At 32.9% G+C, this 17,614-nt stretch overlaps 2 protein-coding genes and 1 long non-coding RNA gene across 3 annotated transcripts; 1 reads left to right on the plus strand and 2 right to left on the minus strand.

Moving 5' to 3' along the window:
• Positions 1–1,327: 1,327 nt before the first annotated feature.
• LOC121248953 (3-ketoacyl-CoA synthase 20-like) lies at positions 1,328–3,870 on the minus strand. The gene is made up of 2 exons (XM_041147581.1): positions 3,078–3,870; positions 1,328–2,538 (listed from the first exon to the last, which is right to left on the minus strand). Exons 1-2 carry the CDS (start codon positions 3,663–3,665, stop codon positions 1,732–1,734), a joined length of 1,395 nt encoding a protein of 464 aa, XP_041003515.1. The 5' UTR covers positions 3,666–3,870; the 3' UTR covers positions 1,328–1,731.
• LOC121248954 lies at positions 2,500–17,455 on the plus strand. Its single transcript, XR_005937554.1, has 3 exons — positions 2,500–2,629; positions 6,239–6,243; positions 17,445–17,455. It is a non-coding gene; the product is annotated as an uncharacterized LOC121248954 (long non-coding RNA).
• Positions 7,023–10,177, minus strand: LOC121248952 (3-ketoacyl-CoA synthase 2-like). The gene is made up of 2 exons (XM_041147580.1): positions 9,386–10,177; positions 7,023–8,046 (listed from the first exon to the last, which is right to left on the minus strand). Exons 1-2 carry the CDS (start codon positions 10,031–10,033, stop codon positions 7,240–7,242), a joined length of 1,455 nt encoding a protein of 484 aa, XP_041003514.1. The 5' UTR covers positions 10,034–10,177; the 3' UTR covers positions 7,023–7,239.
• Positions 17,456–17,614: the final 159 nt, after the last annotated feature.

Consider the following 17,614-nt stretch of genomic DNA (forward strand, 5'->3'; position numbering starts at 1 on the left):
TTATAATATAACGTAACTTATTAAATTACGTTAATTTATAAATTTTTTTAATAGAAAGAAACTTAACTCACCAAGAGAAAGTACACAAGAAATTAATCTGGCTGTAGGGGTTGGATAAGGGTATTGATCAGTGGTACTGGAGCCCAAAAGAAGGACGGTTTTGTTTTGGGCCTTCACAAGTTGGGTTATTTCCTAACATTTCTTCGATGTGTCCCCTGAAAAATAGTGATAAAGCTGTCCTCAGCCCTTTCAAGTTTTCAACCAGACTATAGGGTTCTAATAAAGCTAAACGTAGTCGATTTTGGGGACCCTTGCGCACGAAATCCATGTGGCTGCCTCAGGTTAAATGAAACGGTGCGCACGGACTCGTTGATGAAGATGAAAAATGTGCTCCTCCCAGACGCGAAACGGTGCGTACTGAAGAGGGATTTTGTTCTGAAGCTTCTCTTCCTTCTCTCTCACACTCTCTCACTCTATCTACTCCAAAGTCCAAATCCAAGCACAGAGAAACGCTCTCTCTCTCCCCCCGATAATCTTTGCCGTACTTGGGGAGCTAACTTCAAGTTCTTCTACGGCCGGCCATGAACTTTCTGTGAGTTTTTTTTTTTTTTTTTAGTTTTTTGTTCTCTTTCATATTCGATCGATCATTTTCGATCCAACTCGGATTTATCAATGTGTGCATCTCCGGTACTTGTTTTCTACTTTTTGAAGTTTCGTTAAAATTTAAAGGAAAATTTACGCTGTACTTTTTTACACTTTTTTTTTTTTTTTAATCTTTGTTGTGAAATCTGTGTGATCGAGTGAATTGTGAGAGTGTTTGATCATCGGAATAGACTTCCTAGAAGACTGGGGGAGGGTTGGGTTACCGGAGCTGAGTTCACTCGTCAAGTTCTCACTTCTTGGTGCCGGGTCGATTTCAATTTTAGATTCAAGAATAGTGTAGCTCTCGAGTACCCCTTTCTTTTCTCTCTGTTTTTTTTTTTTCTTACCAACAATTTTCCTATCTTTTGCAATTTATTTAACTGTCACCTCGTTTTGTTACTTTCGTTTTCCTTTGATTTTTAGGTGAAGGCTTCTTATGCGTACTAATTAAGGGAGAATTCAATGGAGTCCACGCAGAGAAGAGGTGGACTGGTATCGCTATCGCCATCGCAGACACCACGTTCGAGCGATAGAGACGTGCGAAAACGTTCGGAGACGTGCCAGCGGAGACGAGAAATGGTGCACTGGTTCGTGAGCGGGAAAGCAAGCTGGAGCTTCTTCGTGGCCAGACGTTCTCCGCTGATAAATTTATTTTTATGAAATTGTTTTAGTTAAAACATTTACCTAAAATCAAACCTTATTATTAGCTATAGAGCCGACAGAGTTACCGAACTCATAGTAATCCCAAGATCAGGCCAGTTAAGGAACATGGTATAAATTGCACGAGATTCGGGATATGTATCCGTGTAATGCACGACTTCTCATGTCGCGTTACTCTGGAGTTGCCACCCCAGCCTCCCTATATTACAGCGACAGAAACAAGCTATTGCAGCAGTAAATATTAAAACCGACGGAAACAAATTATTGCAGCGAGACTTACGGAAGCTCGCCAAACCGACAGATCACAAGTGATCTATCGCTAATTCCCACTGGCATTTTATTTTCTTCCTGGTGCTGTACGTACGTTGACGTGTAATCCCACGTTTCTATGAAATTATGAATCCGTGCATCGATCCCAAAGTCCAGTCCTCATGATTTCTTTTTGGTCGGTTCAAATAACTCGGAATAAGTTTGAATGTTCTTCACGTCCACTGGAAACTCATCGATCTCATCCTTCCACGGGTTCCTCTCGTCATCACCAACAGTCCTCAAAGCTCGCCAAACTGCACTGCTGCACTTGAATCCAGACCCGAATGCAATCTGCCACAAACGGTCTCCCTTCTTTATCCTCCCCTTAGCCTCGCCGTAAGACAGCGCATACCAAACAGAGCAGCTGCAAGTGTTCCCAAACCTGAACAAGTTCATCCTCGAAGCTTCGACGTCGGCCTCCTTGAACCCTAGGTTTTTCTCAAACTCGTCCAGAACAGGTTTTGTGCCGACATGTGGGAACACGTGCTCTATTGCTTTCTTGAAGTTTGGGATGTAGGGTTTAACATCGGCGATGTTGAAGTATCTGATAAAATAGTTTGTGAGGTATCTGATTTTCTCAGATAAGGGAAGGACGAGGGAACCAAGTGCATGGATGTTGGCTTCGACAACCTCGATGGCCACTGCTAAGAGATCTCTGCTTATGGTGACACCCCAAATTCCTTCGGAGTCTTCTTCGTCGAAAATGCTCTTGTAGGAACGGTCGGAACTAGCAGTTTGGGTGTGGACAGAGTGGATAAGCTCGTACTTTGCTCTGTCATGATCGGACGACCGGTTTGAGAGAAGAATGGCGGCCCCACCGACACGGAATGGAAAATTTATGAAGAGTTTGGACTTCTCGTTGCCTTTGTAGATTGTTTGCTTAGCGTTCTCTGGACTAACCAAAAGGGCATACGTATTAGGGTGCACCTGTGAGACAAGATCACATGCATACAATAATTACGTACGTATACACACCTTTAGCAAGTGGGAAAACTACTGAATCCAACCAATATTACTTGTAATTCTTAGCTAGAGCCTAGAGGCCACTATGTATACTGTTTGAAATTAGTTTTTGTTTTTTTTTTCTTGAATCTTAGCAGCTTGTCATATTGGAGCAATTAACAGTGTATAATATACACACACACACACACACACCACACACACCACACAAATTATATCTTAGATTTCTGATGATCATTTGTTTATAAAATCGCCACCAATGCTTGATTCTAAAAACACCAAAAACACGATCAACCTAAGTTTTTGAAAAAAACATTTGTCTCTCTATGAAATTACTACCAAAACAGTAGTAGTACTAGAGGAAGAGCAACATGCAAAAATCTGCCAAAAGAAAAAAGAAAAAGAAAAAGAAAAAGAGGGGGAGGGGGGGGGGGGGGGGGTGTTGGGGAGGAGGTGGAAGATCGGGGCAGTACAACTACTGAGACATTTAACCAAAGTTACCAAACCTGGAGTAGCTTTTGGGCAAGGCCTACTGCTCTAAGTCCAGAACTGCATCCCATGGTGGTAAAATTGTAGACCAGAACATTCTGTCCAAGCTTATACCTATGAACTACCATGTCAGCAAGAGACGGCACAACGTTAAGATTACTAGTTGTGGCTATTACTATCCCTATTTCCTTAACATTCACTCCTGTCTTTTCCAGTAACAAATCCACTGCCCCAAACATCACTGTCTCAACCTCTCTCATAGTCTCTTCTCTGCACGGATCCGGAGGATCCCTCAGCAGATTCGATGGCATGTATGTCTTCTCACCCAATCCCGATCTCCCCAACAGTTTCCTCATGAACTCTATACTGGCCTCGTTTGAGTTCCCATATATCTTAAACCTTTCTATGAACTTTTCTTTGCTGCACATCTGAGTGGGTGGCGGCTTGTAACAAGCAAAATCTAGTAAGAAAACTTTCGGTGAACGTTTGGTGATGAAAAATATAATATTTGACAAGAGACAAATCAGGGAGGCTAAGCAAATGAGAAGTGGTGCAAGCTGGAAACTTGCCAGATTATGATCTAAAACCATAGTGAAACCAAACATGGTGTACGTCTGTGCCCTAGCTAACGGTTTAATTTCTTTGCAGAAACAAAAAACTTGGAGATTCTATATAGATATATGGAGATCTATAAACGTGGAAGTTCAAGAGCATAAGCTCAAAATGAACTACCAGAGAGTTGGAGTACTGAGTGCCATTGGAGTATATGCTGCAGTAATGCTACTAGCGCCTATGCCGCGGAATTGCTGCTTTTTATCGACAAATTTGTTCACATTTTGAAGGCCATTTTGCATTCCTACCCCGCCCGCCAGGGCCGCTCAGTAGGTTCCGGGGTCTAGGCTAAAATTTTGATTGAGACTTTGTTTTTTTAAAGTAAAATTAAATATTTTAGTTTTAATTTTTACATTACATTTTTATTTAAAAACAATTCCTATATATCGTTTTGCAAAATAAATTTACTAATTAAGATTTTATACTATATTTTTAACTAATAAACAACTTAATCTTTATTAGAAAATTTTTGATTTAGAGAAGATTTTATCAAATCTAGTTTTACAATATATGCTTTAGACTTTTGGAAACATAATTGTTCTCAGTTATTTTCAGATGTTCTTAAATTCTACTTTTTCTCTCTCATTTTTTAAAACTTAATAAAACATCTTAATTCGGATTATTTTACTTTTATTCATAAATTATTTTATTCATATTCACATATATCTTGATATTATTTTTAGTATCCAAATGAGTTATAGAAGCAATTATAATCATCAGTGTCAATAAAGTTATATAAATAACCTATACATTTGGAAAAAATGGGCCCTTTGCCTTTACAAAGGATTATACAAAAAATTTTATGAACAGCCAAAATTTAAATTTTATTATTTATAATTTTTATATTATATAGTAAACTAATAATGATAGAAAAAAAATATTTTCTTAGAAGGAGACTGTCAGAAATAATTATTATATGGAATACTTTCAAAATTAATAATTACATAATATCTATTTGACATTTTTGATATTTTAATTGAGTTAATTAATTTTTTTAATTAAATATATATATATTTTTTAAAATTCTACTTGATATTTTTGTGGGAGCTTTTGAATACTAGGGCCCGCCCTGCCGCCACCTCAGAAAAAGTACGTCGGATGGATCGGTCGGTTGATCGATCTAAACTTGGAATTTTTCCACTTTGAGACCCAGTCCAACGTGGTACGATTTGGAGTAAAGCGAGTTAAATTAAGTTGCATTGATTAAATATTATTTATTATTATTTTTATTATTTTAAAATTTAAAAAAATTAAATTATTTATTATATTTTATTTTAAAATTTAAAAAAATTATAATAATAAATTAAAATAAGTTGAAATGAATTATATTTCTAGACAAAGTCCGACTTATACTCAAGACGTTTATGCTTTTCAATTTGACAAAAATCTTTTCTACGCACGCAAGTTATCGCGCGTGATCCTTTAAACGCTACTTGTGTAAATATCGATCGTTGAAATATATCGTTGGTTACGTTCACGTCACGTTTAGAGAGTGAGAGGAAATGATTTTAAATAAATTAAATAAAATATTATTTTTTAATATTATTATTATTTAAATATTTAAAAAATTTAAATTGTATATTATATTTTATATAAAAATTTGATAAAATTATAATAATAAGATAAAATAAATTGAGAATATTTTTAATGTGTGGTAGCTAAGTGCATGCTTGCTATCTTTTTGAAATAATTAGCTGTATTTTTTTTTGCAATTATTTTGAAAATGATATTAAAAAATAATTATTATTATTATTATTATTTTTTATGTAATTCTCACATCTACTATTTTTTTCAAGGGATAAATAGTCAAACATGAGGTCGTAGTAATGTACGTTCGAATGAATTGATCTTCCACCCACTTCCACTCACAATAATTCCATCCTGTTCCATTATTAGAATTTGGATGTATACGAGAATGGTCAGCATGCGCGTAAGTGTGACGTCCCCACCGTGGAAGATTTGAAAAACAGAGTTTTGTTCAACCAATTAAGTAGATGATCGAGCCAGCCGGCATCTATAGCAGTCAAATCAAATGGCGGCAGGCTTTGTGGCCCCTTAGGCCCTTTTTACCAAAGTTTTGAATCAGGGCCGAGCTCGACTTGCACCCCCAATGGGCCATATAGATATGGCCCATGAAAGAATGGGCTGGAGTGGCCTTTCCAATCTTATTATTGAGCGCTAGTATCGCCGGTGGTAAATTAAGGAGTATTAGAATTTTACTAACTCATCATTCCCATGCACCATATATCATATTTATTTATATTTTTTATTTTATTTTTGTTTAATTTTATTCTTTTGAAACTAATTGAATTCTTTTATTTATCATCTATATACCATACATTTGTAAGAGAAAAAAAGTGTGGTATGTAGTGTGTGGGAATAATGATTAAATTTTTTTTATCTAGCTACTATGTATGACTTGTGCCAACGGAGAAAGATTCTCTAAGTCATTATATACAAATTTGATGGACTCAAATGTGAGAGAGATAGATATGTAAAGTAAATCCTATATTATTTATTGCCTATTTAATGTTGTCCAAAATATTTATACAAGCAATATTAAAAGTTACTGTATTCACTTTTATGTGTCTATATCTACGTACGCCAGTTGAAACCTTCAAATTCATGCCAATAACTCGGGGGTCCAACTATTAACCAAAGGCTAAAGGCAATAAAGGTAAGAAAAATGAACCTAATGTGAAATCACCACTTATCCTAAAAACTTAAGCAAATGAAATAATATAAATTTTATTATTTATTTTATATCACATGTGGCCCAGATTCCCTGTCAATGGGTGGCTTAATATGTGTAATATTTAATTAAATGAGATAAAATGTAGAGTCAGGATTTGAACTTAGGACCTTTGTTCTGATATCATGTGAAATTACCATTTGTCTTAAAAGTTTAAACTAATAAAAAAAAGTAGATTTTATTATTTATTTTATATCTTAACACTGATGATTATTTATACCTGTGAATATTATGGCCAGTGAACGTAACCTAAACAAATCAATGAAAATGAGAAATGGCTTAAACTTCAAAATCCAAAAAGAGACAATATTCCAACAATTTATAACAAAAATTAGTTGTTCAAACGAAAAGAGAAATGATTTGTACAAATCTCAATAGATAAGTGTCTCTTTGTAAAAAAATAGATTTTACCATAATTAAAAAAATATAATTTATTTTAGTGCGACCCACATTTTTCTAAAAGATTCGTAAAAAATTTGTCTATTTGAGACTTAAAGAAACCACTACATCCTGTCGGCTCCTTATATCCCATTGAATGCATGCATGCCAAAAAAGTTATCCTCCTTATCTAATGATATATATTTCCAGGCTCAAGTACTTTGTGAATGAAAGAGAAAAAAAAGGAAAGAAGAAACCATCATCAACATCGATGAATTAGAAAAGGAAAAAAAGCAGAGACAACGAGAGCAATAAACGCAAATATATATAGAATCCCAACCCCACCTTCTCAATCGTGTGCTTTTTTGTACTGTGGATGTAGGAGGCCCGACGCCGCCCAAACCCCACTTGTAACGATTGTGATATCCCCAGTCCTCTCATTTCTTTTTGGTGGGTTCAAATAACTCGGAATAAGTCTGAATATGCCGCACGTCAACAGGAAAATCCTTGATCTCATCCTTCCATGGGTTCCTCTTGTCATCACAACTAACAGTCTTCAATGCCCGCCAAACTGCACTGCTACACTTGAATCCAGATCCAAATGCAATCTGCCACAAATTATCACCTTTCTTGATCCTTCCCTTTGCCTCCCCATAAGATAGTGCATACCAAACTGAGGCACTGCAAGTGTTCCCAAACCTGTACAAGTTCATCCTAGAAGCCTCAACATCTGCCTCGTTGAATCCTAGGTTTCTCTCAAACTCGTCCAGAACAGGTTTTGTGCCGACATGAGGGAAAACATGATCTATAGCTTTCTTAAAGTTTGGCACGTAGGGTTTGACGTCGGCCAAGTGGAAGTGTCGTATGAAATAGTTTGCGAGGTATCGGGTTATTTCAGATATGGGAAGAACTAAGGGACCAAGTGCGTGGATGTTGGTTTCGACGGCCTCGATGGCGACGGCTAAGAGATCTTTGGTGATGGTTACGCCTCCGATTCCGACAGGGTCTTCTTCTTCGTAAATGCTCTGGTATGAACGGTCAAGACTGGCGGTGTGGGTATGGACAGTGTGGATGAGCTGGTATTTGGCCTTGTCATGATCGGAAGGCCGATTTGAGAGGAGGACGGCGGCCCCACCAACACGAAGTGGGAAATTCATGAAGAGCTTTGACCGTTCGTTGCCTTTGTAGATCATTTGCATGGTGTTTTCTGGGCTTACCAAAAGGGCATAGGTATTAGGATGCACCTGTGGGTAAAGAATCCAAAAAAAACATAGTTAATTAGCAAGCGCTAATAATTAAACTGGTTTGATTAGGAGAATAAAGAAGAACACGTTGTGATCTAAAAATATAAAGAATTCAATGCGACAAACAGTATTATTCTCTGCATATAATAATATTTTTCATGTAATTTTGTATGTTTGTGAGGAAACTTGCAATTATTCCAAGCAGAATGATGCTCGGAATAATTGGAGTGATATATTTCATGTTAATTAATTAAGGTCCTTAAGGAATACATATTTGGTCTTTTTTAATAATATCTAGGTGAGTACTGTACATATAATTTCTGTTTGATAAATGATATTTGTAGTTATAGATCAGTGCATAAGCGTCGCATATTCATTTTTAAAATTAAAAAAAAAAAGTAAATATGATACTTACATAAAAAAAATATACAACATTTACATAACTCATGAGTATATCTAATCTAACATTAATTAATCTTTTTGTCTTGCTAGATAGTGTAGTGCGTATGTATGATTTCACATGCCAATAATTAATTTGCTAGGTTGACTACTAAGTAGACCTTTCATACGCAAGAAAATTCAATCCAAGAAGAAAATTAAAGAGCTAGCTAGCTTGCTGGAAAGATACGATTTTTTCTTCTAAATTCTACTAGCTGTTGGATATATTATAATTTTCTCCAAAACAATCTATAATATATTATCATCATGTTATATAATCCTGTTAACGGTGTTCGTATTCATGTTTAACTCCTTATTTATCCTTTTATTATAAAAAAAAAAATCTTTCTCTTTATTAATCTCATCGTTGATTAATTGATCTATTAATAAAATGTGTACCAGCTTATTAAACATGCTCAAAATACACATGCATGCATGTCAAATTATATATAAACTGGGTACTTGAAATTCAAAGAATTTTTTGTCAAAGTACATAATTTTTGCGCATGTTTGATTAAGAAAGCATTTAAAAATGTTTAAGATTTTTTTGAGATGTATTATATTAATTGTTTATTAAGTTTCACGAAAATAGATATATAGGAGAATTTTGAATAATTTATTAAAAATATATTTTGTATAAAGATTTGTGAAAATAGATAAATAGATTTGTATTGAAAAGTTGTTTGAATATAATTCTTTAAAAATAAATTTTATTTGATTAAGGTAAATAATTTTTTGAAATGAAAATATGTTTGGACATGCAGATTATATTATTTTTTTCTTTAATGAAAAAAGAGTTGATGCACCAACTAGCTAATAAAAGTAGCTGCTAACATGATTGCCCTTAATATAATTTTATTCATGCAGATCGAAGGCAAAGAAAGGAGAGATTTTAACGAACCTGGAGTAGCTTTTGGGTAAAGCCAATAGCTCTAAGTCCAGCACTGCAACCCATGCTCGTAAGATTGTAGATCAGAACATTCTCTCTCAGCTTATACCTATTCACAATCATGTCAGCAAGAGATGGCTCCACGTTAAGAATAGTACAAGTCACTATTACTATCCCGATATCCTGAGTATTCACTCCCGTCTTTTCCAGTAACAAATCCACTGCTCCAAACATCACGGATTCAACCTCTTTCCTTTTTTCTGCAAGGCTCACATCTGGAGGATCGCTCATCAAATAAGATGGCATGTATGTCTTCTCACCCAATCCAGACCTCCCTAGAAGCTTTCTCATGAACTCAATGCTGGTCTCGTTGGAATTTCCATAGATCTTGAAACGATCTATGAACTTTTCTTTGCTGCACATTTGGGTGGCTGGTGGCTTGTAACATGCAAAATCTATCAGGAAAACTTTGCGCGAACGCTTATTGGTGATGAAAATGTATGAGAATATGCATATTATGGGTAAGAGCAGTAGTAGTGGTGCAGGAGAACTGAGATTGAGAAGTTTGTTGATGTGCTCATGAAGATTCTCCAACATCATGGTACTGAAACCAAGCATGTTTTTTGTAATTTGTTGGATCACAAGACGTTGGACGTGCATGCAGAGGGTTAAGAGTTTTCTGCAAAACCTAAAGCTCTGAGACTGATAATATTAACAGATGCTAGCTCATCAAAGATGAAAGCTGATGAAGAACATGAGCAGCTAGCTGAGCTCTATATCATAAAGGATAAGTACTAGCTAAAAGAATTTCCGTGGGTTCTTTATATAGTACGTACGTAGCATGCATTAACCCGTTCTATTTTTAAACGCTTTTTTTGGGGCCGGCTTCTCCAACAGTACCGCCAACCAATGAAGACCAGCGGGGAGAGATGCCACCTCACTTAGTTAGGTAGGAATCCTGGCCTTACTTACCGGCCATGCTTAACAGCTGTACGGACCTTTCTCACCAGACCACCATACCTCCAAAGTAAATGATCTATATAAAGAAATTTTTCACATGTATGTGTGAGAGTTGTAACTAATTGAATCGACATTGACATTTTAGGCTTTGAGCAAATATTGAATTTGAAAAGCTGTAATGCGCATATATACGTAATGTGGTTTGGTCCGAATGGAGCGAATTAATCAAATTGTATATGTCAGTGGCTTGTAGTGCTTGACGATCATATCGATATTGACGATGCTTTGTGAATAGGAATCTCCACCTACTTCACCCGGCCCGCTATTCATTGCTCCGTTACAAAGTACTCAACATATTATATTTAATTAGAATTTATATTTTCGGGATACGAATGATTGATTGCACATGCATACATTAGTTTATATATATATATATAGGGTGGGAGGAGATTCGAACATCAATATGTTATCCATTGATTCAAATGATCTTGACACATGCAGATATTAGTTGAATACAAATTATACATATATATATATATGTATGTCAAAAACAAGGGATCGATGCCTTGAAGGAAAATTCTTCATTTTTTGCAGTGGCTACAAAACTTCGCATAACTATATATACTAATTACGTCGATTAATATGAATACTGCTATATATGTATTTACAATTTTACGTACTAGATCAATTTTATCAACTTTCTTTCTTTTTAAATTCAAATTTTAAATTTTAAGTTTCATAATACTCAACATATGATCAATAGTTGATAAGTCATCAACACGTATTATTATGTAGGTTAAAATTATAAGTATAAATAACGTTTTTTTTTAATTAATATTATTGATCGATCATCAATTAATTAGTTGTCTCTATCTCTTTTAATTGCAGAAATAATTTTGCTCGCTTAGAAAGCACAGTTAACATATTTATATATATGTATGTATGTATATTTATATATACTTAGGTTTATCAGATTGAATATTTAACGTACATGTTGAGTACTGTCATGTGTTCGATCCACACCATGTAGAAAATGAAGATGAATATATTCATGATCATACTGCTTGATGCGTGTGAATCCATTAATACAGCTTGCGGGTCCATATCTAACATGACTCATGAAGTCAAAGATCAAATCGGATAGCTAGCCATATATATTGGTGGGCTGCGCCGCTGCAGGCACAATCACAAAACACTGAAAATTAAACCAAAAACAAAGGAGGAAAGGAAACAAAAAAGGGGTTTGAAAAGTCATGCCGATGACTATAGATGAGAACGATCGATCAATGGAAGAGATCAGTCATGGACGTGGTTGGTGGAAGAGACAATATTTTCTATGGAAAATAAATGTGGATAAAAGGATCATCAAGAGTCAAGACTGGTGCTGGATTGGATCTTTGGGTTGTTGGGGTTTGAATATATATAATAATAATAATAGTCCAATTAAGTCGTCAATGGTTGGGGTTGGTGATCTGCACCTTCAATAATTAATTCACTTGTCATACTGCTTTTCTAATTACTTTGTAATTTTCTAATTCCTATCCCATTTTGTATAATATACTATCATGCCTGCCACAATCATACCCATATATATATAATATAATATATAACATTTTTATTCCATCAATGCCCTAGATAGTTAAGTGTTATTATAATTTTAGCCTTACTTTTTGTTTTTTACATTTTTCATTTCCACTTTGTCAGCCACTCTTATTTGACTTGTCATTATCATTTTAGTCTTCTGATTTTGTCAGCCAACCCTTCATCTTGAGTGATTTAATCCAACGATAAATGTTAAAACATAGAAAATAAACTAACTTAAATAAATAATTAAAATATAAATATCATATCATACATTTAAAATTAACTTTAATTTATAAAATACTAATCTTTCATTATTAAATAAATGATGAAATTTTATTAAATATTTTTAAGAGAATAAAATCATATAAATAATTAGAAATTTTAACATAATTTAAATCTCATAATAATTAGATTATTTACTAATCAATCTTATATACTTTTTCAATCTTGATGATTGTGAACTAACATCTAATTCAATTATTTAAGATTTTGTGCTGCATGTAGGGAGTCACACTTTATTTACAATTTGGATATATTATTTTCAAGAATTTTATTTTTTTCTTCCAATTAGGCAAACGTGACAAACGTGTTTTACACGTTAAACCACTACTAGTATATATATGTGTTTGTACGTAACGGTTGATGACATCAATCTCTAAGACTTTAGTGTTTAGAATATTATTATTATTATAAATTAAATAATTTATATATATATATGTAACTAATTATTTCTGACAAAAAATGATTATTTTCTATCAAACTAATTTCATTCTTATCGCAAATAATTGTATTTTTCGTTTGAATAAAGAAATTGTAGAGAATCAAAAGTGGCTCATGTGTTGTGAGTAGCTTAATTAGCAGCTTGTTGGTGCGTGGAGTAGTTAGTTATATAATTTGGAACTTAATTAATCATGATTAATGTAGATATATGGTTAGCAGCTAAGTCCGATCTCACCAGTAACTGTTTGCAGGATGGATATTCGTCGGTAGGCCTCGTTTGTTTTCATAGATAAGATAAGATGAGTTGGGATTAAAATTAAAAATTGAATAAAATATTGTTAAAATATATTTTTTTAATATTATTTTTGTTTTATAATTAAAAAAATTAAATGTTTATTTTATTTTATATAAAAATTTAAAAAATTATAATAATTAGATGAGATGAGTTCACGACCATTGTAAAAACATTTGAGGCCTAAAGCTAGTAATGCTTTAATTTGAAAAATTGGATAACATGATGTACGTATTTTTGTTCTTAATTTGTCAACAAATCTTGACGAACTCGGAGTTGAAAATTGCTCTAATTGGTCACAATTTCTGTAAACTTGAATTAGCTGGCCCTCAAATTGGAAATTTCAACGTTTGGGTTGAAAATTTATTTTAAAATTGAATAATACTACACAACTTTTCCAACCTCCACACATCATAATTTTTTCAAAATTTTTAATTTTTTTTAATTTTTTTTTGAGTTTATTCTTTCTAAAATAATTCAATTCTTCTATTCATTATTTATATATTAAATATTTTATAAAAGAAAAAAATAATAAAAATTAAAAAAAGTGTGATGTGTGGAGGTTGTGTGAATAGTAAGAGATTGTGTAGATTTTTTTTTTTTAAATTAAGGTAGTCGATCCTACCTACCTCACCCAAGAAAATAAGTTATTTCCAGCGATTTTAAGATCGCCGCAAAAAAAAAAAAAAAAAAAAAAAAAAAAGAAAGCTGCAAATGCTATTTATTTGCGGCGACTTTTATATCTATCGTGGCAACAAACAATTGTAACTGTAGCGACATTTTCTTTATGTCGAATGCAAAAATTGTCATAATAGCAGCGAATCAAAAGCACCAAAAATAATACATAATTGGTGGAAAAATGTCTAGTCATTTGCGGCGATTTATTGAGTATTAGCGACAAAATTTTTTGTTGTTATTGATTTTTCTCAACGATTTAATGGTAAATAGATCACACTAGTTCCGGTAAGTTTTTGTGCATTTGCGACGACTAAAACACGTCGAAAAAAATAATTTTTTTAAACGAGTTTTGTCTATCGCTGGTTCAACTTATAAATGAATAAACAATTGCTATGAACGTTCAATGTAGTAAAAATCACTGAAAAATATTAAATGCAGCGATTTTATAGGTTATTTGCGACGATTATTAGTGCCAAAAAAGACAAATTTTCTTGTAGGGGGCCTATTTTCTGTGATATTCTTCATGAGTTCATAATTGCCAAGTCAATTTGCTAGTTCATCTTCACACCCCCAAGAAATTAATATTTCTGACATATGATATTATATAAAAATAAACTGAAACAGTTTGTATAAATTTATTTTTATTGTAAAATAAATTTAATAGATTTTATAAAATCATTCTAATATATGAAAGTACAATCTTTTTATATCAAGAGCAAGTAAAACAATTGATAAAATATATATGAGCAACATTAATGCGGGACAACTCATCATGATAATACTCTTTTGCATTATTGTGTATGGAAGGCTGGTTTGAAATGAAACCACCGGTCACTCAAAGAGTACTTAACATTGATTGACATGGAAACTGGAAAAGGACTCATGATTTTGTGAAAAAAAAGGAGAGATTAGAGGAAAGCTGGCAACAAGCTTCTCAATTATTGTACCACTTCTTAATTAATGGATCATATAATAATTTACTTTGACAAATTATATCAGATTAGAAAGTGATTTTTTTGTTTTATCTTAAAAATTAGAAAAAATTTATACACTATACTAGCATTCTACTTTCATCCCACTAAATATGATATGACACATTTATCACTATTAAAATGATAATTTATTACATGTTTCTTTATCATCTAATACTGATTAATATGTCACGTACTAATTAGTGTGATCAAAATATGATGAGAGTGTGATGTATAATATTACTCGATTAGATTATTATATTTAGTCGTATTAACTAATTTATCATGTTTTAAGTGTTTTTTTTAAATAATTAATTAATAAAATTACTTAAAGCATATCTAATAAGCTAATGTGACTAAAAATAATAAAATAAAGAAAAAAGATCATAATATGGGAGTATTGTTATTCTAGTTAGGGGTGAAAATCGACTGTAGCAGTTCGGTTTTTGAAAAAAACCAAAACCGACCAGTATGAAAGTTTTTTAGAGGAAGACGATTGAACCGGCCGATGGGTGGGAAGAATACCGGTTGTACCATTCCCGATGGTTTCTTCATCGGCAGCTGAGCGTGAATGTAGTTATGAGAGAGGAGAGAGAGAGACTCTAGATGAAAAGGGGAGGGGAGGTTGAAGATAACAGGATAAAGTTACGACTTTTTTTAAGACCAAACAATGTTGTTTTAATTACTTTTTTTGTATATATAATGTGTAAAACAATATCGTTTTACTTAAACTTAAATGAAACGGCATCGCTTTATCTCAAATATATATATATATATATATATTACACATATATATTATATTGGCTGATTTTGCAATTTGAAACTAATTCAGACCAGAACCGAATCGGCTGACACCAATTTCTTCTTTTTTCTATTGTCAGCTAATCGGTTCTTCATCAGTTCTGACTGGTTCCTAAGTTCGACGGCCGGTTTCTGTTGATGACGGTCGGTCCTCTCAGTTCTTGTATATCTTTAATTCTAGAGTCTCTACACTATATATTGCTTGTATGATATAATTTAATTTAAAAGATAAATTTTTAAAATTTAAATATTATAAATCAAATCTTAATATCTAAATTACGTAAATAATACATCGATTTAAAGAACAGAACAACTTCGTACTATTGGATCCGATATGCTTTAGATTACATAATGTCCTTGTGGACGAGCCTTTGTTAGATTCCATGTGTACAATAGGTTGAGTGTTGGCTATGGCTTTTGGGCTTATGGATTCCCTCAGAAGGCCGTGTGCTTTGAGGGAATCGTGGACAATCCTTTGTTAGATTCCACGTGTACAATATGGTGAAAATTGGGCTATTAGCCTCGGGCTCAGATTGCCCCCTCCTTTCCTCTGCCCAGCCTTGCCCAGCCTTGAAGGCATGATTTTGCTCTTATATATCATTGTTTTTATAATTTTTCTCAATTCATTTATTATTATAATTTTTTAAATTTTTAGTTAAAATAAAATAAATAATTTAATTTTTTAAATTTTAAAATAAAAATAATATTTAACAAAATAATAATATTTTATTTAATTTTTAATTTTAATCTCAATTCATCTTATCTTATTTGTGAAAAAAGCAAATATACGTAGAATGGATAGGAGAAATTAATATTTGATATGTTTTTAAACCAGAAGTTGGAAGTAGACACACAACTTAGGCTGTTCTCTGATGAATTTTATCATATGATAATCAGAACAAATATAAAAGTAATTTAAGTCATTCTTATAAAAAAAAAAATCCAAGACTTATAAAAAGAAATATTGATGACAAGTTGTTGAATCAAGTTTTGTACATATGGATATACCATTAAGGATTAAGGAGAGTTGAGTTGTATTAGTCATAGGATAGACGTGGATTTTCACTTATTGAGTTCATCTTCTTCATAAAATCAACGTGATTATCGACTTAAAACATGTATTATTTTTTCGATAAATTGTCAAGTGGCACGAGAATTCTTCCACTAATTTATTTAGTTATGTTGAGACATTGGTCGAGAATAATTATTCGAATATTTTGAAAAAAAGTATTTAGTTTGGAATAGGATCTTCCAATTTCACTGGAAAATGGATATTATCCAAACATGAATATTAGTACCATCCATTTAATATTCACATTTTCAACTAAATCGATAGTTATTAACTTGAATTAAAATAGAAAGAATCTTATTTGTTTGGCATTATTGTATTTGTAGATGTAAAGTTTGGCTAGGACTAGGTGACTAAGTTGATAAGTTTGTATAGGATTAGGTGACTAAAATGATAGAGTTTATCTTATCAATAAGTTTGAATTTGAATGAATGTAAAATAATTATTAACTTTATTTTAAACAACATTAAGTTTATCTAGGAGTCTTTAAGGTTGGTTAGATAAGTCAGCAACATGAAATTCGAATTCAAAAAGATCTGCAATTATCCAGAACAGAAGTTGAATACAGTTTAGTAACTATAGAGAAGAGTTATCGCGACATGTCAGCAATCTATCAGGAGACGTCTTCGCGACAAATTTTGCCCGTCAGCAGAATTCTACTTCAACTGGGACTCTTTTCAGATTGTTTATTTAAAGGATCCTACTGGTTAGGATCCATTGTGATTCAGATCTACATATTTTCTAAAGCACTTTCTAGTGCATTGTTTGGTGAGAAAATTCCTTAGTAAATTTTCATATTTGTGATATCTCTTTGAGTGTGATCGTACTTCGTGCGTGGAGGATCGTGTGATTGGATTTCAGCCCCTAGAGTTCTAGGAGGAAAGGCAATATTTGAAGATCGCCAAAGGTTCTGGCTGCTATCGCGGTAGAAGACAAACGGGTCGTTTGTCTGGGCAAGTAAGAGAGTCAAGTTGTAAAAGTTTTGTAATTGATGAGTACTTGTAATTGATTTTCAAATAATAAAATTGACTTTCCTGGATTTGGCTGTCCCATAGGATTTTATCTTTAAAGAGTTATTTAAAGGGTTTCCATTCGATACCAATCTTAGTGTTATGCAATTTATTTATTTTATGTATTTGATTGTTTATCAAATTAATTGCATGCTT

Source organism: Juglans microcarpa x Juglans regia, chromosome 2D (assembly GCF_004785595.1).
Source record: "Juglans microcarpa x Juglans regia isolate MS1-56 chromosome 2D, Jm3101_v1.0, whole genome shotgun sequence".
NCBI classification, from domain to species: Eukaryota; Viridiplantae; Streptophyta; class Magnoliopsida; order Fagales; family Juglandaceae; genus Juglans; species Juglans microcarpa x Juglans regia.